Source organism: Brassica rapa, chromosome A01 (assembly GCF_000309985.2).
Source record: "Brassica rapa cultivar Chiifu-401-42 chromosome A01, CAAS_Brap_v3.01, whole genome shotgun sequence".
Taxonomy (NCBI): domain Eukaryota; kingdom Viridiplantae; phylum Streptophyta; class Magnoliopsida; order Brassicales; family Brassicaceae; genus Brassica; species Brassica rapa.
The window spans coordinates 10,334,628-10,356,789 of record NC_024795.2 but is presented as its reverse complement, the minus strand read 5'-3'; the positions used below and the strand labels follow the sequence as shown (position 1 = coordinate 10,356,789).

Here is a 22,162-nt window from a genome sequence, read left to right as displayed (position 1 = left end):
AAAATTATATTTTAAGCATAATATTACTATTATTTAATTTAAGTTATTTTAAGCATAATATATGCTAAACTAACTTCAATTATATTTACAATAGGACCATCCTAAACCTGTTAATAAACCAAAAACAATACTAAACCAACATGAACCAATACCTGATTCGGCGTGGAATGAAGTGTTTCGGGATAAATGCTTGAATGGTTATTAACTGTAATAGTTTGATCATGAAATAGTTAGTATGAATATTAACAATAAAATGATGGATTAGATTAATTTAAATTTGTAAGAATACCTTTGAGTCTATGAAAAGCAATTCAATTCCCATGAATAAGTTTGGCTTTTGGAAGTTGTGGGTTTCCCAACAATGAATTCACCTAACAAAAAGTTCGTTGTTATAAAAAATCTCCTTCAAAGTCATTAAGGGTTTTTGAGACGGCAATAGTTGATGGTAGAACCATTTTTTTGCTCGAGTGCTTTGAAGTTTTCCTTGATAGTGTGAGGTTGATATTGATGGAATAATGAGTTTTATATGGACTTTCTTGACTCCCTCTGTTTCAAAATACATGAAGTTTTAGGTTGGGACACAAATACTAAAAAACTTGTTTTTTATCTAAAAAGTATCACTAAAATATAAATTAAAAATTATTCAACCAATCACAAAACATACTACAAAATATAATTGGTTACACAGTTTTTGATAAAGTTAAAAGATACCTTGAAATATGAAAACATCATCTATTTTGAAACATCAAAAACTCTCTAAAACATCATCTATTTTGAAACGGAGGGAGTACATTTTAATTTTTGTTTTGTTTAATGTGGTATTTTCATTTTTATATAATTTACTACCATTTTAAGATATATGTACATTTAAGATAGATGTTTAAATCTTAATGTATTTTTTATATTTTTTTTAAATGTTTATTTCCATTTCTTATATTTTTTATTTACGTAATATCTATATTTTAAATTTTAAAATAGATATTTAAATCTTAATGTACTTTTTCCTTTTTTTGTAAATTGTGTATTTACTTATATTATATATTTTACATTTTAAGATAGATGTTTAATGCTTAATGAACTTTTTCCATTTTTTTTAGAAAAATTATGTATTTACTTATTATTATATATATAATTCATATATTATAGATTTAAATATTTACTTATTATTTATTTTCCTGTATATGTATTTCCATTTCTTGTACTTTTTATTTACTTAATATCTTTATTTTACTTTTAAAGATAGATGTTAAAATCTTAATGTACGTTTTCCATTTTTTAAAAAAGTATATTTCTATTTGTTATACTTTCTATTTACGTAATATCTATATTTTAAATTTTAAGATATATTTTTAAATCTTAATGTAATTTTCCATTTTTTAAATTGGGTATTTACTTATATTATATATTTACTTATTATTTATTTTTATTTATATTGTGTATTTCTATTTCTTATACTTTCTATTTACTAATAATTTTATATTTTAAGATAGATTTACATTTTAAGATAGATGTTTAAATACTAATGTACTTTTTCTATTTTTTTTAAATTGTGTATTTCCTTTTGTTATATTTTCTATTTGCGTAATATCTATATTTTATATTTTAAGATAGATGTTTAAATCTTAATATAATTTTTTCCATTGTTTTTAAGTTGTGTATTTCTTTTTCTTATACTTTCTATTTACTTAGTATCTATATTTTACATTTTAAGATAGATGTTTAATATTTAATGTACTCTTTCCATTTTTTTAAAATTGTGCATTTACTTATTATTGTATATATAATTCGTATATTTATATATTTATAATATTTACTTATTATTTATTTTTCTATATATTATGTATTTCTCTTTCTTATACTTTATATTTTATTAATATCTATATTTTATATTTTAAGATAGATGTTTAAATCTTAATGTATTTTTTCATTTTTAATGTAAAACGGCAATGTTTTATAGAAAAACTTGGACAAATAGTCAAATAGTTATATTTATGTTTTTTTTTATAAAATGGTAATGTTACATTATGGAGATAAACTGTTTTTTTTAGTGAAAAATAGTAATTTTACATATGTTTAATGTAGTTTTTCCATTTTTTTCATGTTGTATGTTTACATATTATTTTTATTTTTAAATGTAAAATGGTAATCATACATATGTTTAATGTAGTATTTCCATTTTTTATGATGTATGTTTACATATTATTTATTATTTTCGAAATTATATATAATGTTTTTTTTACAAAATAGTAATGTTACATTATGCAGATAAGCCGTCTTTTTTTAGTGAAAGATGGTAATCTTACATATGTTTAATGTTTACATATTATTTTTTTAAAATAAAAATGTAAAATGGTAATCTTACATATGTTTAATGTAGTATTTCCATTTTTTATGTTGTATGTTTACATATATTTATTATTTTTGAAATTATATATAATGTTTTTTTTTATAAAACGGTAATGTTACATTATGAAGATAATCCGTCTTTTTTTAAGTGAAAAATGGTAGTCTTACATATGTTTAATGTAGTTTTTCTATTTTTTATGCTGTATGTTTACATGTTATTTATAATTTTTGAAAATTAGTAATATTAAAATATAAAACTATATTTTATGCCACGTGTCATCTTTCGGGAGAAGTTTTTTTTGCTGATGTGGACGCTCTATGGAGCTTCAAAAGGTCCCTTTTATTAGTAAGGATATAGATAGTTTAGTGTTTTCTTCTCTTATTAAATGCCTTCTTTTACTTCATTCTTTATAAACTCAGCAAGACACGATGGTTTTGGGAACTTGTCTAACTTCCAGTGCGGCTGCTATAATCCGAACCCCAAACCCAACTTACCTCTGCATGTAAGTCACAAAGTTGCAGCTGGAGACCAAGACCATGTTCGTTTGCTCATCCAAGTGATCAATCTGGGTGAAGATGCAAATTGATGTTCGTTTAGTGCATTATAATGCTACATACAGATGGATCACCCAGCTGAACTCATCTCAAATTCTCACCTAAATGAAGGTGAGTCTTGATGGTGCATCTGGATGCAGATGCATCTAGTTCAGTCCAAAATAATAAATGACAAAAATGATCTTTTAAAATCAAAATATTATTTTCAAACCGTAAATTCTATTTTTTTTTGCATATACATTTTTTCGCTATAACAAAAAAATGTATTTTCTCGCAAAACGGAAAAACACACTTTCCCGCCAAAACCGCAAGATGCATTTTTCCGCAAAAAACCATAAAACACACATTTTCATTAAAACACATTTTCGGCTAAACCAGTAAAACCACACTTTTCGACCAAAACCCAAAAAAACGCATATTCCTGCCAAAACTTCAAAAGCATTTTCCGGCCAAAACCGCAAAAAGCATTTTCCCGCCAAAACCGGAAACAACGCATTTTCTCGCCAAAACAAAAAAAAACGCATTTTCTCGCCAAAACCGAAAAATATAATTTTCCCGCCAAAACCGGAATTTCCGCCAAAACTGGAAAACGGAAGTTTCCCGACAAAACCAGAAAACATAATTTTCCGGCCAAAACCGGAAAAATATATTTTCCCGCCAAAACCGGAAAATGTCTTTTCCCACCAAAACCGGAAAAACGCATTTTCTCGCCAAAACCGAAAAAATGTATTTTACCGCCAAAACAGGAAAATGAAATTTTACCGCCAAAACCAGAATAGCGCATTTCCCGCCAAAACCGGAAAACGCATTTTCAGCCAAAACCGGAAAACGCATTTCCCGCCAAAACCGGAAAACGCATTTTCCTGCCAAACCCGGAAAAACGCATTTTCCCGCCAAAACCGGAAAAACGCATTTTCCCGCCAAAACCGGAAAATTGTATTTTTCCCGCTAAAACCAGGGAAAAAAACTTATTTTCCCGCCAAAACCGGAAAAACGCATTTTCCCGCCAAAACCGGAAAAGCGCATTTTCCCGCCAAAACCGGAAAAATGTATTTTCCCGCCAATACCGGAAAAATGTATTTTCCCGCCAAAATCGGAAAAATGTATTTTCCCGCCAAAACTGGAAAAAATGTATTTTCCAGCCAAAACTGGAAAAAATGTATTTTCCAGCCAAAACTGGAAAAAATGTATTTTCCCGCCAAAATCGTGAAAAAAAAACTTTTCATGCAAAACACTTTTCCCGCCAAAACTTCAAAACACACTTTTTCCGTCCAACCCGTAAAAAACGTATTTTTCCGCCAAAACCATAAAAATGCACTTTTTCGCGAAAAACATATATTTCCTCAAAAACCGCAAAAATATTTTCGGCCAAAACCGTAAAAATACTATTTTTCCGCCGAAACGTAAAAAATTATATTTTATTCATTTTATTAACAAGTCTACCTAGATGCAGATGAAAGTTAAAAAATGACAAGCAAACGAACATAGTTGCATTCAGATGATTCATTTGGATGCATGGACGAAATGAAGAAACGAACAATACCCAGATGGAGCATCTGGATAAGACATCTAGATGGACCATCTGGATGCATCTTCCAGATGTACAAACGAACGGGCCCAACGACTTTACTGCCAACGCCTCTCTCCTTCTCATCATCTTCTTCTCGCCTCCTATCTGCGTCCTCTCTCTCCATGCTGCCTTACATTGTTGCCTCCGCCCAGTCCTCCAGCACGACCTTAAACCGACCCTGAGCCTGAGGCCTCTCATTTGGAAGCTTTCCCTACACTTGTCTAGTCCCCTGGATTGAACCTGGCAGGCACTGAAGCAGAGTACATCATTTGTGTCTGAGTTCCAGGACGGTGACACCCTCCGCGTGTTGGACAGATGTAAACATGGATTCCACGTTTAGGGTGAGATGGGTTCCAGGACAGTGACACCCAGGTCAATGCAGCTTTTTCTTTCCCACAAATACAGAGAAAAGTGCCAAAATACAAAGTCACTTTTGTGAACCAAACTGTACTACGATAAACAAAAAAAGACCATGTGCAAATGGCAACATTGCCTCAAAACATAAAGGAACCAAAGGCTTTAGTTCAACATATATGAGGTACGAAAAGTATAAATTTCCACCAGTTGGATAACAAAGAGAGAGGTGTTACTAGATAAGATAATGAATACTGAGGCGGAGGAAAAAGAAAGTGGAATGAGTCTCATTACGAGCATCAACTACAATGGCATTGGGCATGATACTGGCAATAGGCGAAAACTACAAGTGCCGTGCAAAGGTCTTCACTGAGTTACTAAACCACGTTCACGAGGTATAACACACTCCCCAGTCACTATTCTTGGAGGATAAAACATTTAACTCAGCTCAGCCAACTCTTCAGTCTTGACACACACACCCCCTAAATGGCATTGGGTATGATTCTGGCAATAGGCGAAAACTACAAGCATTTTTAGCTGTCCCAGACTGTAATCAGATTTCAACTTGAAGTTGCATTCCCTGGGAACAACTAGGTAGCATCTGTGACCACAACTTAACAAACTGTCTGTCCCAAACTCAGTGAAGATTTAGCAATTCTCAGCTAATAATGTCTCAACTTTACCAAAGTGCTCTTATTGGGTGTCACTGAAGAGAATCTGATAGAACCTTTTCCTTTCTTCTGGATCAAACATACCGCCTGGTCGACCCCCATGGTTCTCTTGTTCATCAACATCGTCGTCCCCATGCTCAATCCCGTCTCTCTTCCTCACCACAGACTTCACAGATTCAATACCTTTCTCTCTCTTCTTCTCAAGATTAGCCAAATACCTCCTTCGATTATACTCATACAACCCCTGCTGCATCAGTTCCCCAAATTTATCCTTAACAATAACGAGCGGGTCTTTCTGAACCAATTCCGAGCCATCATAGCCTTCCCTAAGGAGCACAGTGTGAACCTGATACTTGTTAGAAACGTAGAATATCCCCGGATGCTTCAGAAGCATGCCGTTCAGCTTCTCTGGCAACCCAAACTCCTTCTTGAAATGACTCAGCTTCACCATAGACAGCTTCTTCCACAGCGTCAGCGAGAGCAACTCGTGCACCAAACCAACGCTTCTCTTCTCACTCTCCTTCGAACCCTCCACAAGCTCCCCAGGTTCTCGATACGGAGATATATAAGGAGAGGCATTAAACTCCATAAACCTCTCCCAAGGATTAGTCCACGTGGTGGGCAAAGAGCAAGAGAAGCTAGCCTCAGACCCACCACACTCATTCCCCGCCGCTGCAGCTTCCACAGCGGAAACAGCCAACTCAGGCTTCCAAGACAAAAGCTCAATCTCCATAGAACTCTTCCTACCGCTATAATTCACCAACCGAAACACATCTGCATACTTGGGCACTATCCTAACAACATAATCATCCCCAAATCCAAAACTCCTCTTCAACTCATTAAGCTTCACCACGTTAAGACGCTGGCCAACACTCATCATAAGCAGCTTCGCAAGCCTATCCGCCAAGACAGGCTCTTGGGCCTCTTTAACAAGCTCCTCTTCTTCCACAAGGGCCATCATGGGCTTCGTCAAACGACAGTAATACTCATCTTCCTCGAGATAAACGTCGAAGCAACAAGGGTACTTCTTAAGCCAGTTCAAGGCCTTCCCTTGGAGATCAAGAGTCTTGAACTTCTTCTGTAGAAACTTAACGGGTGCTACCTGGTTGGGACACCTTAGGATGATGTTCTTGAGACGGCTGTTGACTATCCATCTCTTGTTGCGTGAGAGAGCAGATTCGAGGTCCGGGTCTTTCCTTGTCGAAGGAAGCGAGAATCTTCGGATTAAGAGTGGGATCGACTTGGTATGATGTTGGATTGCAGTCGAAGAACCCAGAACCCTAACCATATCAGTCGAAGGAAAGCTTCGACCTTTAGAAGCACAATCGGATTGAAAGCTTGCACTTTTAGAGTGGATGGAAGCAATGTGTTCTTAGTTGGGTACCACAGAAACCCTAATTACCATGAGAAAACGACGAAGTGGACTGGAGATTTGATGAGGGAAGAGGTTGTGGAGGAGTGTTTGGCTAAACCGGTTCTCAAAATTAATCAGATCATATGCTAAACCGGCTTTAATTTTTAATTGGTTTGCGAGAGCAGATCGTGTGGTGGGAGACGAACACGCAAGCCCGTAGAAAAGCCTTTTTGACTAAAGTCCACTGACTAGATACAAAAAGGGTCCGAAGAAACAGTCCGTCAAACTTGATAGAGCTTCTAGAGTCAACAACTCGCATCTCAAGATTTGAATGGATTTTAGAATTTGACAGCGACGAGGTCGCTTCACCGGCCGCTTGAGAGCCACCTAATTGATGGGCGCTTCCATTGATGAGTATTGATGTTGTTGCTCTTCCTAACATCAAACCTTGCTCGCTTAATAAGTTTAGTGAAGGGAAGGCTATATAATAAAGGAGGCATTGGTCTATGTCACAAAGTTTAAAGACATCTTAGACATTGTTGGAGAGTTAACTAACAGCAGAAAATCTGTTGAAGTAGTTTGGTTAGGACTTAGGAGTTGATCTCTACCATTAATGGCTGGCTCCACCTCCCACGTGGATCTTCCAAAACTCTCGAAGCAACAACAGGGACCATAGACACCTCACGGAATTCTTAAAGAGCTAGTCGATATAGCAAAGAAAAGTTTACCGCGTCGTGGCAGAACTATCTGATTGTGCTGGCCCATCTAGACTCTAGATGCAAACTCGATGTATCGTATCAGCCAAACTTTTATGAATTAGTAAAAGAACAATCGGAACAGAGGAGACTCCTTCGATGGTATTGTAACGCTCCGACCGCACACGGCGCCTGGCCGAGAGCCTCGTCTTATTAGTGCGTTAATTTTCCAAGACCCTAAAAACTTGTTTATTGGCACTTCAATCACCACCCCACATTTTTTCGTGCTTTGATCTCACTCACACGGTATCACAAATCATTTTTCGATAGGTCACTCATCCTTCCACGATTCTAGCTCAAACACGCTTAACTCTAAAGTTCTAAACGAATGTGTGACGAAAAAGGTAAATCAACTTTGGTGACATAGATAGTCAAATCAATCCTTTTAAGCCTTTTCATATATCACAATTCGGGATATTACGATTCACCCCCTCTCAAAGAACGCAACGTCCTTGTTCCGCCCATGACAGGTCTCAAGACGCCTCCCGAGTCAAAACCGAGATGGCTAACCAGCTCTGATACCACTTGTAACGTTCTGACTGCCCATGGTTAATGGGCCACCCACACCCGCTCTTTCGATCCGTAGGTTTCATCCCGTTCTAGCGGTCGGTATATTAATTTTTCAAGGCCCTAAAGACTTGTTTACTGATCCTAGTATCACAATCGACCTTTTTACGTGCTTTGGACTCACTCACACGGTATTGCAAATCACTTTCCGATAGGTTACTTATCATTCCACTATTCCAGATCAAACACGCTTAATTCTAGAGTTCTAAACGGATGTGTGACAGAAAAGATAAATCAACTTTGGTGACATAGGTAACCAAATCAATCCTTTTAAACTTTTCCATATATCACAGCCCAGAATATTATATGTATATGACATAATAGAAGGATGCTTCTGCAACACGGCACAGGGGATCAGAATGAAGTGTTTGGTGAGGGAGGTGGAAGTAAGAGAAAGATGGTTAAAGAAGCGGAAGAACATGTAGGTACTTCATACTTTGAGATCGTTGAGAGGAGATGCATGCATGCATTCTCTATCTCATCACAAAGTGGCAAATATTGATGAATGGAGAGACCGAGAAAGTTCTATTGGATCAATATTAATTGCATCTCTTTCGCTCATCCTTACCACACGTGAACTCATTCTCACCATTACATCGGATCAATAATAACAACACTTAGACTGACGTCTAAAGAGTTAAATTACCTTTTCGTACGTGATAATTAAAACCAAGTTGGTTAGCAATAATATGCATTCTTTGTCGGTTGATGCACAAGTCAAAGTCAAATTATCAACTTTTCTTTCTTGACAAACAAAGATGACTCTTCCAAAACTTTTATCCTTCATACCATTCCTCTTAAATTGCATAAAAGACAACTAGTATTAATAACATGCAGCTGCATTGTCAAGGACCCAAGGACTTAATACGTTTGGTGCTTGGTCTTAAATAAATTGAAGACTTGGACCTTTTTATAATTTATACTATTCAATCTTCTGGATCTTTGCAAATAGCAAAGTTAGCAAGTCTCTTAGACCGATGCAAGTAATAATATCACTATTTCAACAAAGCCGCTTTTGATTCTTTTCAAGGTTTCGTTAAGAGGATTCTAAATGCTAAAACCATCTAGAGAAAAAGAATTGCTAAAAGCAAACACCCAAACAGTGGGCTGCGGTCTGTTTCAAACCGTAAACTATTAAATTAGATGAGACTTGAACAATACGTTAATATAGCAGTATCTCTTCTAGATTTAAATAATTGATATTTTAGCTTTTGTTTGTATATTTTAAAAGTTAATGTTATAGTAAAAAAATATAAAATATGAATGGTTGAATTTTATTAAAACAAATAAACACTAATTTAATCAAAATAAATTTCAAAAAAAGTAAAATAAAATATATTTAATTTTTCTTAATATGTATGAAATAGATAAAATATCATTAAAAACAACACAGAGGGACAAAAATGTAAAATGTGATATACTTCAGTTTCCCCTATAAGTACACTTCCCTCTCAGACATTCAAACCCAAACTCGAAGAAAAAACAAAGCAAGCAACTTTGATTTGTAATGAAGAAGAACGCATCCAGTTCATCGTTCGGTCCAGGTGGGTTGGATCTCACAAGCGCCTTTTTCAAACCCATCCTCAACTCCGATCCTCCTATCCCTTCCAACCGCTGCACCAAAATCTCCGTCGTCGGCGTCGGAAACGTCGGAATGGCCATCGCTCAAACCATCCTCACTCAAGATCTCGCAGACGAGATCGCACTCGTTGACGCTAACCCTGATAAGCTTCGAGGCGAGATGCTCGATCTCCAGCACGCCGCTGCTTTCCTCCCCCGCACTAGATTCACCGCTTCCGTTGACTACAACATCACCGCAGGATCCGATCTATGCATCGTCACCGCCGGTGCAAGACAGAATCCGGGGGAGTCCAGGCTCAATCTCCTTCAGAGAAATGTAGCTATCTTCCGCCAGATCATCCCTCCACTAGCGAAGCTATCTCCTAATTCAATCTTACTCATCGTCTCCAATCCCGTTGATGTCTTGACCTACGTGGCGTGGAAGCTCTCCGGTTTTCCCGTGAATCGAGTGCTTGGGTCTGGTACTAATCTTGACTCGTCTCGGTTCAGATTCTTGATCGCAGATCATCTCGACGTTAATGCCCAGGATGTGCAGGTCAGTTCTAGCGTACTAGGCATATGCATTTTTGTGGACCTACTACATATATAGTTACCTTAAAATTTTCGGTTTGATTTTAGATTTGTTTTTTGGGTCCGTATTGGTTTGGATTTCATTTTTCGAAACCATTTAATATCAAAAAAATTTCGAATATTGTTTGGTTTGAATATGTTTAGTATAAAAAAGTATTAAAAATACTCTATACCCCGAAAATATACATGAATTTTTAAGGAAAAACTAAATATATATATCTAAATTCCAAAGTTTTACCTGAAAATCCAAAACTACATATGAAAACTCGAATACAAAACTGAAATACCAAAAATATATCCTAATATCTAAAAATACATAATATATATAGAAAAAAAATTAGATTATTCGGATACGAATGGAGACCCGCATGTTGTAAATCAGAAATGCTTAGTAGGTTAAAATGTACTGATCTCGTTTGGTCTGAACCAGTTTATCGAGGTCTGGAAGAATGTCAGGCCTAATAATTTCCAACAAGAGAATTAATTAGGTGTTTGCAGTTTCTTCGATTTTAATAGATCTGATCGATCAAATGGTTGTTGTAGGCATTCATCGTGGGAGAGCATGGGGATAGCTCGGTGGCATTGTGGTCAAGCATAAGTGTGGGAGGCATCCCTTTGCTAAGCTTTTTGGAGAAGCAACAGATAGCTTATGAGAAACAAAACCTTGAGGACATTCACCAGACCGTCGTTGGCAGTGCCTATGAAGTTATTAAACTCAAGGGCTACACTTCATGGGCCATTGGCTACTCTGTTGCCAACCTGGCTCGCACCATCCTCCGAGACCAGCGTAAGATCCATCCAGTCACGGTACTTGCTCGTGGCTTTTATGGTGTTGAGGGCGGTGACGTATTCCTCAGTCTCCCGGCTCTGCTTGGACGTAACGGTGTGGTGGCTGTGACTAATGTGCATATGACTGATGAAGAGGCTGAGAAGCTGCAGAAATCGGCGAAGACTATATTGGAGATGCAAAGCCAGTTGGGACTTTGAACATCATCTCTCCATCTGCTTCATTTTTTTAAAAACAACTTTTTGTTTTGTTATGATTAATAATCATCAATCATCACACGGATGTTGGTGTCGAAGTTTTATCTCTATATCACTATATCTTATGTAAATGCGTGGTTATAAAGAATGATTCCGAGTTTTGAATTCTACAGATGCTTAGCTAAACAGAAGAATGGTGCGGTGATATGGTAATGTCTCTGCACAATCCGAGTGTCAAAATCATAATACACTGATCCAGGAGTAGGCGTTTGGGTACCCGTTCGGATACGGGTCGGGTATTTCAGATTTTTGGGTATTTCGGTTTAGAGGTAGAGAACCTGTTCGGGTATTTATGTACTTCGGGTCGGGTTCGAATATTTTTAGTCTGTGTTCGGTTATTTCAGATCGGGTTCAGATATTTAGATTTTGAAAAAAAAATTAAAAATTTTCATTTCTCAAATTTCTTGTAGTTAAAAATATAACTTTCACTTAACTAATTTTTTTTATCTTTAATAGATTGAATGATTAATAGATTTAGACACAATATTTCGAAACTAAAAAATACATTAATTTGGTTATTGTTTTAAAATTTTAAATGTAACTTTTTGTTAATTCTTGAAATAAAAAGTTTGACATGCATTTTAAATGAGTAAAAAATCATTTTCTCTGTAATTTTATGTATATCATATGAACTTAAAGTATATGTAGTATCAATATAAATATTTTATATAAAGTGAGAGATGTAAACTAGAAATATATTGTTTATTATACATAGGGCTGGGCAAAAAAACCGGATCCGAAGAACCGAACCGAACCCAATCCGAAAAAGAAGTACCGAACCCGAACCAAAACTGATTAAATATCCGAACGAGTTTAAAATTTTGATATCTAAAGAAACGAAACAAAACCCGACATGAACTGAAGTATCTCGGGTACCCGAATGTAACCGAAATAGATTTATATACCTAAATATATTACTTATTTTTAGATTTAATATATATTAAAAACATCCAAAACACATAAGATATTTTTAAGTTGTCAAAATACTTGAAAATATACATAAATAGTCAAAAGTAAATGTCTAAAATACCTAAAATATATTCAAAACACCAAAATACTTGAAATATCTATTGATTTTCTATCCAAATATTCAAAACAAACCAATTTATATGTTAATTTTAGATATTTTGACATATATTATACAAATTTATATGCAATATATTTTTTTGGTTTTATAGATTTTGAGAAATTATAAGCATATAATGAATATTAAAATTTTTAAAATAATTTAAATGGTTTATTCGAACCTGAACTGAACCGAACCCGAACCAAAATTTAGAAATACCCGAATGGGGCTAAAATCTTTAAACCCGAAAAACCGAAACCCGAATAGATCCGAACCAAACATGAATGGGTACCCGAACGTCCACTCTTGATTATACATATGTTCGGTTATCTTCGGATTCCATTCGGGTTCGGATATTACATGTTCGGATTCAGATATCCAATCTTTTCTAATTCAATACCTGTTCGGATATTTTGCTACTTTGGTTCGGATTGCGGTTCAGATTTTTCGGATCGGGTTCGGATTCGACTTTGGATATCGGGTAAAGTGTCCATTCCTACACTGATCAATCGTCAGTAATTGTGTACTGCAGCTATAAGTTATGTTGTTAATAATATGAATATGTTATTGGTTTGTTTAAATTCAAAAAAAAAAACTAAAAAGGTAAAAATATATTATTAAAATTAACAGATTTTTTAGTTTTTACACATTCAAAATTAAAGTGATTACAAATACATTATTTTATGTAATTAACAACTTTATACCAATAGTAATACAAAAAAAATAAGTTTTAAAATTATTATTATGATTAACAAATAGAAAATCGTCTTGTTTAAACATTTATCTTCAAAAGCCAAAAAATCAAGAGTAAATTAGCTCAATATACTAAATAAAGTGGGATACCATAGAATGGATGGAAAATGGTAATGATGGGGAGAAGAAAATTGGGGGGGAGGGGAGGGGGGGAAAATAAGGTATGGAATGCAAATAGGGTAAATGTTGTGTGTAGGGGGAGTACAAATTCTCAAAAATCAATACACTTTAGCTCAATATACTAAACACTTTCTCAATAGACTTTAGATCAATACACTCTGATTTTTTTTTCAAAAAAAAAAAAAAATACAGTTTTGAAAAATACAAAGGGATCTCTTTGAAGCATGGTGAAATTCTAGTGAATTCATTAGTAAACTGTGAGGATAGAATCGTGCGGGTCAAAAGAAAATGCTGCTGCCTGGTGAGCCCAGCCGGAGAAGATTTGTCTCCGGTTCAGGCGGAGATGAAAGGTCTCTTCAAATCCAAGCCTCGGACTCCCCCAGACATCGTTCGACAGACTCGCGATCTCCTCGTTTACGCCGATCGATCTGTCTCCACACCCGACCTTCGCGAGTCCAAAAGCCAAGAAAAGGTTCCTCCAATTTTCAGTTCCTGTGATTCAATTTATAGAAGGAATCCTTCGCTGCGCATTGATCTTCGAATTCTGATTTGTGACAATTGCGTTGCAGCTAGCGGAGCTAAGCAAGAGCTTACGAGAGTCGAAGTTAATTCTCTATGGAAACAGTGAAGCTGAGCCTGTAGCTGAAGCTTGTGCCCAGCTGACTCTGGAGTTCTTTAAGGGTGAGACTCTTCGTGGCTTGATCACTTCTCTTCCCTATTTGAGCTTGGAGGTAACATAGAAGCCACTTGAGATGAAGTTGTTGGCTGCATTCAATAAATAATTTGTATTTTTTTTCTTCTTATTAGGGCAGGAAAGATGCTACACAAGTCAATTCACGTCTTGTTGCTTCTGATTATCTCGAGTCCAACATTGATCTTATGGATGTTCTTGTGGACGGGTGAGTTTATGAGATTGAATATGTATTGACCATTTCATTAGTGGCTTTTAGAGATCTAAAGTCTAACTCTTTTTATCTCATTCATATGGGGTTTTATATGATTTCTCTCAGCTTTGAAACACACAGATCTGGCGTTACACTCTATGGTACTATGTTTAGAGAGTGCATCCGCCATCAGATTGTTGCAAAGTAAGCTACTTTTATGTTTCCTTCTCTTACCACACACTACATCCTATATGTTCTCATAGACAAAGAGAAAATTCTTCTTCCGAATTTGTATATAGTGAAAACAGTTTACTAGTAGCTGTATTTTTATGGAGCATATTATATTGGAAACCACTTCTCTTTCTTTGGTCCAGATATGTTTTGGACTCGCAGCATGTGAAGAAGTTTTTTTTACTACGTACAGCTTCCCAATTTCGACATTGCTGCTGATGCTGCTGCAACTTTCAAGGTTCTTGTACACTGCAACATACTTGAGATTTCCCCTGAAACCATGATTTTAGATTTCTGTAAAACACACCGTTATCACTTTACTTCTGTGATTTATTTCCTGCAGGAACTTCTGACTAGGCAAAAGTCTACAGTTGCTGAGTTTCTCACTAAGAACGAAGAATGGGTAGCTTCTCTTACAATTTACCAAATCATAATGTTTTGCTTCAATGCATTTGATTCTCAGCTGTTCTTGGTCACAGTTTTTTGCAGACTTCAACTCAAAGCTTCTTGAATCAAGTAATTATATAACCAGGCGGCAGGCTATTAAGGTAGAGTTACTTTGAGGAGTGGTGATATGACATCTTAAATGTGTGATCATGAAAACGATAGCAGTAACAGAGCATAATGTGTAAATTTTTACAGTTGTTGGGCGATATATTACTGGATCGGTCAAACTCAGTTGTGATGACGAAATATGTGAGCTCAATGGATAACTTGAGAATTCTCATGAATCTTCTCAGAATATGATGCTTTACTCGATTTCCTGAATTATTTTGCCCTCGATGTGTGGCTCAACCAAACTGATTTAGTATAGGGAGTAACTTGAGCTTGTGGATGAAAACTCACTTGTAGGAATCAAGCAAGACTATTCAAATAGAAGTTTCCCATGTTTTCAAGGTACCTTTCCTGTACCCTATAGTCATGGAGTAGTTTTACCTAGTGAAACATAATCAGTGAGACGTTGGAAAATGTCTGTCATAGAGTGATGTAGTTTAGTTTTGAAAATATAGACTTGAAGGGGAAAATCTAAGTTAATAGATACTGTTATGTTTGTACAGCTGTTTGTTGCAAACCAAAAGAAACCCTCAGACATCATCAACGTTTTGGTGGCAAACAGAAACAAGCTTCTAAGATTGTTGGCTGATCTCAAACTTGACAAAGGTATGGAACTTGGGTTATGAGACTTGTGTATTACTATTACTAGAGAATGAACCTGATCCTGACCGTAAACAAACTTCTTATGCTTATGATTCATATTTGTTTGGTGGCAGAGGACGAGAGCTTTGAAGCAGATAAAGCTCATGTGGTAAGCGAGATCGCAAGCCTTAAGCCCCGAGATCTTGCTTGAGCACGCACATCGTGTTCACAGAAGCCCATACCTTCTAATCATTGAAAGACAATCTTGGAGCATCAAAGATTGTTGTTACGTATTAGGTAATGTCTCCATCTCTGTGTCTAAGCTATTGAGTATTGACTGGCCTGGCTCGTTTAGGTTATATAAAATCCACATGTACACCTCCTTTAGTGTCGATAAAATAAAATGGCAATTATTATTTCTCTGTTCAGAAGGGAAAGTAGAGGCAAAAGCCCCTCTTCTCAATAAAATCATAAACGCATATGGGAACTCGACATTAACCTACTGAAAATGGATAGATAAGCAGATAAATCATAAAAAGAACACGCTCTATGCACAGAGAAAAGGAAACAACTCTAGTGCTAGTCTTAAGCATACTGAGACCGAGAGCCGTTGGATGCTCCATGCGGGGCCGATTTAGCAGATTCCTCTAGTTTCCTTCTCTTAATGACCACATACCAAGTGAAGGCTTCAAGCAGGGTGGCCACAATGGCGAGAGCAACGATGATACCAGTGTAAGCGTTTTTCCACTGCTTCTTAGGACTCAATATCTCTAGCCCTTTAAACACGTTCACCACCCCCAAAATGATCAACGTGTAGCCTATTGAGTGGTGGTATATGTTCCAGTAGAGCCTGTGCTTGTGCTCTGGTTTCGGCCTCAAAAACATCGCAAAAACCTGACATATGTTATTCAAGAAATGATCCAGCTTAGAAGAAGCTAAGATATTACTCGTTTCTTCTGGATGTAAAAGTGTGTATTATTATTATTATACCTGGACTGTTGCTAGGGAGAAGAGAGCAATCCCGATAGAACGGTGGGTGCTATATTGGATCCCTGGTGAGTCGCCACCGAGTTTTAGACCAGTGGCCCATCCGGCCACACCTATGATGTAAGCAGAAGCCTGGCAGAAAACGTGAATGTAGAACCAAGCAGGGTTTGCTGATTTGGCGACCCTCAAGTAGCGGGCAATGATTGCCCCTACTGGCATCATTATTCCCCAGCTCACTCCGTTCAATATTCCATGTATCTATTATCACCAAAACCAATCATTGTTCTCGGTTTTCTAAAAACAAGAAGAAGAAAGAATCAACTCACGTTGCGTTTACGGAGCTTGGAACTTCCTCCAGCTCCTCCGGCAGCTGCAGAAACACCAGAGACCACATTGAGAGTGGACACAGAGCGGACATTGTTGCCAGAAGTTGGATGAGGCAGAGGACTGTTCCCAGACATGGAACCATCTTGCCACACAGTGTTAATGGTTCCACCATTCCCTAGATCCTGTGCAAGACTCAGACTTGCCAAGATAACCATCTCGTTGTTCTCATAAGTTGCAGACAACCTTGAGACGTTGAAGCTCAGATCACCCTCCTGTAGACTTGTCTGGTAGCTTCTGATAGGAGAAGTGTAAACCCTGACAGTGCCGTCTGATTGTGGATAAGCCACGATGGCTTGAGCTCCCACCATTCCCGTAGACGTTGGGTTCACGGCCCAAGCAACCCATTTGCCAGAGGTGAGCTTGGTGTGGCGGTAAGCGATGTGGAGGGTTCCCGTGGAAGAATCATAAGTGTAATGGAGGAAAGAATCAAGAAAAGGGAGGTCGTTGCAGGAAGAAAAGACATTGTTGCTGGAGAATTTGTATTTGGAACATGTCTGAGCATAGGACAGAGTAGCCATGGATATGACAAGAGAGAGACAAAGGGTTTGATTCAAGAACTTCATCACTGAGGTGCTCATTGATAGAAAATACTCAGATGTTTAGAGAAGCAGATGATTGAAGAAAGAAGAGAAGAGAAAGAGAGATTAAATATGAAGTGAAAGTGGGGTTAGCTTTGTTGGTTAAGCTGTCTAATAGAGAGATCATAACTTTTCAATTACACTTTTTTTTTGTTTAGTTCATATTACGTTTAGCTGTTATCATTTGTTTTTTTTAAAAGAGAATTAATGGTCTATACAACATTAGATGCAACCATAGTGCTCCTCGTCTTAAAAGAGGTGAGAAACAAAACTGGTTTATAGAGGGTAACTAGTGAAACTTCATGGGTTTAGTAATGGTGAGAGTCAACAACAACCGGTTCACACCTGTCTCGCCTGCCTTTGTTTCCACCAACTCAACTTCTTTACCATCACTTCTCTCTCTCTCTCTCTCTCTCTGTCTATGTTTATCTTACAACTACTATTGGGTAGGTATATAGAACCTAAAAGTAAGTAAATAATTGAATGTTATAGAGCTTAATTATGTTTGGAGTTATTGTCTTGTACTTGCACTGATAGGTGGAACCATGTATAGAGATATGAGTATAATAACAAATAGGAAAGGACATTGGAGGCAAAGAGGAGTGAATGCAGGTGAGCAACCTCACCGGTCTGTGAGAGAACTGTTTACTAGTTGTTGGGTTTAGGAGCTTAGGGTCATTTGGTCAACATCTCAACTGCCACCATGTGGTGGGACCCTTTTCTCCACGTGTCGACTTACTTTTTGCCCATGCAGTCAACCATTCTAGAGCCGAGCATCGAGCCGACTGTTCATTATGCGTGACCTTCCACCCGTTGATCCGATATATTATAATTTTAATTTTGTACAGTTCACTATGGTACAATATTCTCTACTTCTTATTAACTTAAATAATTTAGCTCAAGCTTTAATATGTTGTCACCGGTGCTATGGTCATCAACATTAACAAGATTAAAGTAACTAGCAAAAGGAAGTAAAAAATGCCAAAAGAAAGACAAAAATAATGTCAAGAGTGGGATTTGAACCCACGCCCTTTCGGACCCGCACCTGAAGCGGGCGCCTTAGACCAACTCGGCCATCTTGACTTTGCTGCTTACTATTTAACACCAATATAAATATCATTTTGTAAATACCAATACCTATATTCATGTATTTATCTCAAGGGGTCTAGAGAGTATACCATTGGTGTGGTTTCTTCGATATTATTTGCTTTCAGTTTATTCCTCGACAAGCCCAATTATTAATCAGATTAAACTGGGCTTAAAAATGCATTATCCATTACAGGCCCAATGTAATGATGATAAGAAACCAAACGAGAGAGTTTTGTAGTGAATTCATTTATCAAATCACCGGCGAAGTGCAATGGCGGCGGCGTTTCTGCCGGCGACGTCACTCCGTCTCACTCCATTCTCTACTCTCCGTTTCTTATCCTTCTTCCCCATCTCTAATCCTTCTCCCTACTCTCTCTTCCGCCCTCATCGCCGCCCGCTTTTCAAAGATTCTCCGGCTAATTCTCGCCGGAGATGCTTTTGCACCGCTACTTCTGCATCTCCCAGTTCCAGTGACGGAAAGAACAATCATGGGAATCGATTAGGGAGTAAAGTGGGAGAATTTAGGAAGAAGCTGAGGATAGCTGAAGTGAAAGGAGGAGAAGACGAAGGTCTTGGTCGGGTCGGGCAGAGCCTCAGCGTTATGGGTTGGGTTCGGACTCTTCGATCTCAGAGCAGTGTCACATTCATCGAGATAAACGACGGCTCATGTTTATCAAACTTGCAATGTGTGATGAATCCAGAAGCAGAGGGGTATGATCAGGTAACAATGCTTATTTACTTGAATTAAAAAAAAAGAGAGAGGCATTTTCATTAGCTAAAATGATGATAATCAAAATAGGTAGAAGCTGGTTCGGTTTTGACTGGAGCATCTGTATCTGTGCAAGGTACTATTGTGGCCAGCCAGGGGAGTAAGCAAAAGGTGGAGCTTAAGGTTCACAAAATCATTCTGGTACTACTACTGTCTTTTGCTTTTGGAACTCCTTGAGATTTTGAAAGTATTACGTTTTTTTCAATGAATCTTGTTGTCACTTTATCGTTAGGTTGGAAAGTGTGACTCTTCCTATCCCATCCAGAAGAAGAGGGTCAGCCGGGAGTTTTTGAGAACCAAGGCTCATCTTCGTCCCAGAACCAATACTTTTGGCGCTGTAATGTTTCTTTCTTACTTGATTGTTGCGTCTTCTAAGGACAAAAGTTTCCGTTTTTTCATTTGCTTTGTATGGTGTCCATAAACTCCAGACCGGAGAAATGATCATGTTCTGTGTGTTTCTTGAATATTTTTATAACATCTTGTATCAGGTGGCTAGAGTTAGGAATACTCTGGCGTATGCTACACACAAGTTCTTTCAAGAAAGTGGATTTGTCTGGGTGGCAAGCCCTATTATCACTGCCTCCGATTGTGAAGGCGCTGGTGAACAGTTCTGTGTCACCACTCTCGTAAGTACCTTGGCTCTCAACATTCAAAATACTCTGTAATAATAGCCCTTGATTTTTTTTTCAACAAGTACTACAAACTATCAACTTAGAAAGGAGAGAGTATCATCTAAACTGTACTTCACGTTTTAGATTCCCAGCTCCCATGAGACCACCAATACTTCCATCGATGCAATTCCGAAAACAAAGGGAGGGTTGGTCGATTGGTCTCAGGTATTGTTCCACCTCCAACCTTTTTTATCTTAAGAATGGTAAGAGATGAACTTGCAACTGTAACTCATTTCGTGCTTGTATTCACTCCTCAGGACTTCTTTGGGAAACCAGCGTTCTTGACCGTCTCTGGGCAGCTCAATGGAGAAACTTATGCCACCGCTCTCTCAGATGTAAAACATTACTTCCTCGAGTAGTATCCTGTGAGCTAGATTTTGGTTATTTGTCTGAATTGCTCATCTGTATGACTCTACAGATATACACATTTGGTCCTACATTTCGAGCTGAGAACTCCAACACCTCCAGGCACTTGGCAGAATTCTGGGTCAGCGTTACTTCACATCTTCCAGCTAAAACTCACAAATTGAATCTTTATTTCCCTATGTGCACTTTTCTAAAGACCTCTCTCTTTCTACAATATAAGATGATTGAACCAGAACTTGCTTTTGCCGACCTGGATGATGACATGGCTTGTGCCACCGCCTACCTCCAGTACGTCGTATGTTGCTGCTTCACTTTATATTTCCTTCAAACTATGTATGAGCTTGTCAGTTTTGTAAAGCCGTCTAGAATTGTTTTCATTGGAATTTATCTTTTTGATAGGTTAAATGCGTTCTTGATAATTGCAAGGAAGACATGGAGTTTTTTGATACATGGATTGAGAAAGGAATCATTCATCGCTTGAGTGTATGTCCCTCTGATTGATTTTCACTTTGTGATCAGAAAATAATATATCTATGTAGTTTGCACTGGCTGATATTATGACTGTTTTACAATCTAAGGACGTAGTTGAGAAAGAATTTCTTCAGCTGAGTTACACAGACGCCATTGAACTTCTTCTGAAAGCAAACAAGAAATTTGAATTCCCGGTAAAAGGGTTTAATCTTTACTTTCTCCTTTAGAATAGATTTGAGCTGGTTCATTATGCATTTCCTTCTCTAATATCTCTGGTTCTTGTAGGTGAAGTGGGGACTGGATTTGCAGAGCGAGCATGAAAGGTACATAACAGAAGAGGCATTTGGGGGTCGCCCTGTGATAATAAGAGATTATCCAAAGGAGATAAAAGCTTTTTACATGCGTGAGAATGATGATGGGAAGACAGTCGCAGCAATGGATATGCTCGTGCCTCGGGTAAGATTAAGATCATTACGCATAAAGAAAACTTGTTAGATAAGAAGAAGAAGTTGTTAATGAATGAATGATGTTGGGTTGGGGTAAGAATAGGTAGGGGAGCTGATAGGTGGAAGCCAAAGAGAGGAAAGGCTTCAAGTGTTGGAAGCGAGGCTTGATGAGTTGAAACTCGACAAAGAGAGCTACTGGTGGTACCTCGACCTCCGTCGCTATGGTTCAGGTCTCTTTCTTCTCCTTGAATCATCTTCTTTAAATTGTTAAGAAAGGGAAGCAAAAGATAGAAACATGGAGGCTGATGAAGTGGCGTTTGTTATTGTGTGTTAGTTCCTCACGCAGGATTTGGGCTAGGGTTTGAGAGGCTGGTTCAATTTGCCACTGGAATTGATAATATCAGAGACGTTATTCCTTTCCCACGTTCACCTGGCTCTGCGGACTTCTGATTCATATCTCATTATCATTGTTTTACACAACCTTGCCTCCATTTTTTTTCTATTCATTTCCTCTCAAGTGCTTGCACTCGTAGGTGCCATTAGTTATTAGAAAAATGTCGGCCAAAGAAAAAAAAAATGGTTTCTGATTTTAAAGGTTTTGTACATTAATATCGATCAATCAAAACACATTTTAAGTTTTACCTATTCACATTCTTGTTAGGAGACCACCAAAGTTATACACATTTCAAAGTAAAATGATAGGCACTAACAAGCTTAGACCACCAAAGTTATACACTTTTCAGTTTTCAGAAGAGTTAAAATCTCTCCAAACATGCGGGGGAACATTGCACGGACTCACACAAATCTGATGTGTCATGTGCTTTGAAAAAAACGGAGAAA

General features: G+C 37.3%; 4 protein-coding genes, 1 non-coding gene and 1 pseudogene across 5 annotated transcripts; 3 read left to right on the top strand and 3 right to left on the bottom strand.

Moving 5' to 3' along the window:
- Positions 1–4,891: 4,891 nt before the first annotated feature.
- Positions 4,892–7,031, bottom strand: LOC103868268 (protein WHAT'S THIS FACTOR 1 homolog, chloroplastic). Its single transcript, XM_033281680.1, has 2 exons — positions 5,351–7,031; positions 4,892–5,315 (listed from the first exon to the last, which is right to left on the bottom strand). The coding sequence occupies exon 1, from the start codon at positions 6,782–6,784 to the stop codon at positions 5,519–5,521; it is 1,266 nt and encodes a 421-aa protein (XP_033137571.1). The 5' UTR covers positions 6,785–7,031; the 3' UTR covers positions 4,892–5,315; positions 5,351–5,518.
- A 2,426-nt stretch (positions 7,032–9,457) lies between these two features.
- Positions 9,458–11,477, top strand: LOC103868260 (L-lactate dehydrogenase B). The gene is made up of 2 exons (XM_009146371.2): positions 9,458–10,288; positions 10,867–11,477. Exons 1-2 carry the CDS (start codon positions 9,680–9,682, stop codon positions 11,308–11,310), a joined length of 1,053 nt encoding a protein of 350 aa, XP_009144619.1. The 5' UTR covers positions 9,458–9,679; the 3' UTR covers positions 11,311–11,477.
- Positions 11,478–13,294: 1,817 nt separating this feature from the next.
- On the top strand, positions 13,295–15,974 carry LOC103868244 (annotated as a pseudogene).
- On the bottom strand, positions 15,955–18,603 carry LOC103868252 (cytochrome b561 and DOMON domain-containing protein At4g17280). The gene is made up of 3 exons (XM_009146366.3): positions 16,872–18,603; positions 16,549–16,803; positions 15,955–16,452 (listed from the first exon to the last, which is right to left on the bottom strand). Exons 1-3 carry the CDS (start codon positions 17,508–17,510, stop codon positions 16,144–16,146), a joined length of 1,203 nt encoding a protein of 400 aa, XP_009144614.1. The 5' UTR covers positions 17,511–18,603; the 3' UTR covers positions 15,955–16,143.
- TRNAL-CAG lies at positions 18,513–18,593 on the bottom strand. The gene has a single exon. It is a non-coding gene; the product is annotated as a tRNA-Leu (tRNA).
- A 227-nt stretch (positions 18,604–18,830) lies between the features above and the next one.
- On the top strand, positions 18,831–21,967 carry LOC103868237 (asparagine--tRNA ligase, chloroplastic/mitochondrial). Its single transcript, XM_009146352.3, has 13 exons — positions 18,831–19,320; positions 19,399–19,509; positions 19,601–19,705; positions 19,857–19,994; positions 20,124–20,204; positions 20,297–20,374; positions 20,458–20,526; positions 20,626–20,700; positions 20,805–20,888; positions 20,984–21,070; positions 21,162–21,332; positions 21,426–21,552; positions 21,657–21,967. The coding sequence occupies exons 1-13, from the start codon at positions 18,871–18,873 to the stop codon at positions 21,770–21,772; spliced, it is 1,692 nt and encodes a 563-aa protein (XP_009144600.1). The 5' UTR covers positions 18,831–18,870; the 3' UTR covers positions 21,773–21,967.
- The last annotated feature ends 195 nt before the right edge of the window (positions 21,968–22,162 follow it).

Bases quoted from the DNA above. Each gene is read 5' to 3' on its own strand.
- LOC103868260 (XM_009146371.2), top strand. From the start codon at position 9,680: ATGAAGAAGAACGCATCCAGTTCATCGTTCGGTCCAGGTGGGTTGGAT. The intron at 10,289-10,866 runs GTCAGTTCTAGC...TGGTTGTTGTAG, and splicing joins TTAATGCCCAGGATGTGCAG to GCATTCATCGTGGGAGAGCA.
- LOC103868237 (XM_009146352.3), top strand. From the start codon at position 18,871: ATGGCGGCGGCGTTTCTGCCGGCGACGTCACTCCGTCTCACTCCATTC. The intron at 19,510-19,600 runs GTACTACTACTG...CTTTATCGTTAG, and splicing joins AGGTTCACAAAATCATTCTG to GTTGGAAAGTGTGACTCTTC. The intron at 20,701-20,804 runs GTATGTTGCTGC...TCTTTTTGATAG, and splicing joins CCGCCTACCTCCAGTACGTC to GTTAAATGCGTTCTTGATAA.
- LOC103868252 (XM_009146366.3), bottom strand. From the start codon at position 17,510: ATGAGCACCTCAGTGATGAAGTTCTTGAATCAAACCCTTTGTCTCTCT. The intron at 16,804-16,871 runs GTGAGTTGATTC...TGGTGATAATAG, and splicing joins CCAAGCTCCGTAAACGCAAC to ATACATGGAATATTGAACGG. The intron at 16,453-16,548 runs GTATAATAATAA...AACATATGTCAG, and splicing joins TCTCCCTAGCAACAGTCCAG to GTTTTTGCGATGTTTTTGAG.
- LOC103868268 (XM_033281680.1), bottom strand. From the start codon at position 6,784: ATGGTTAGGGTTCTGGGTTCTTCGACTGCAATCCAACATCATACCAAG.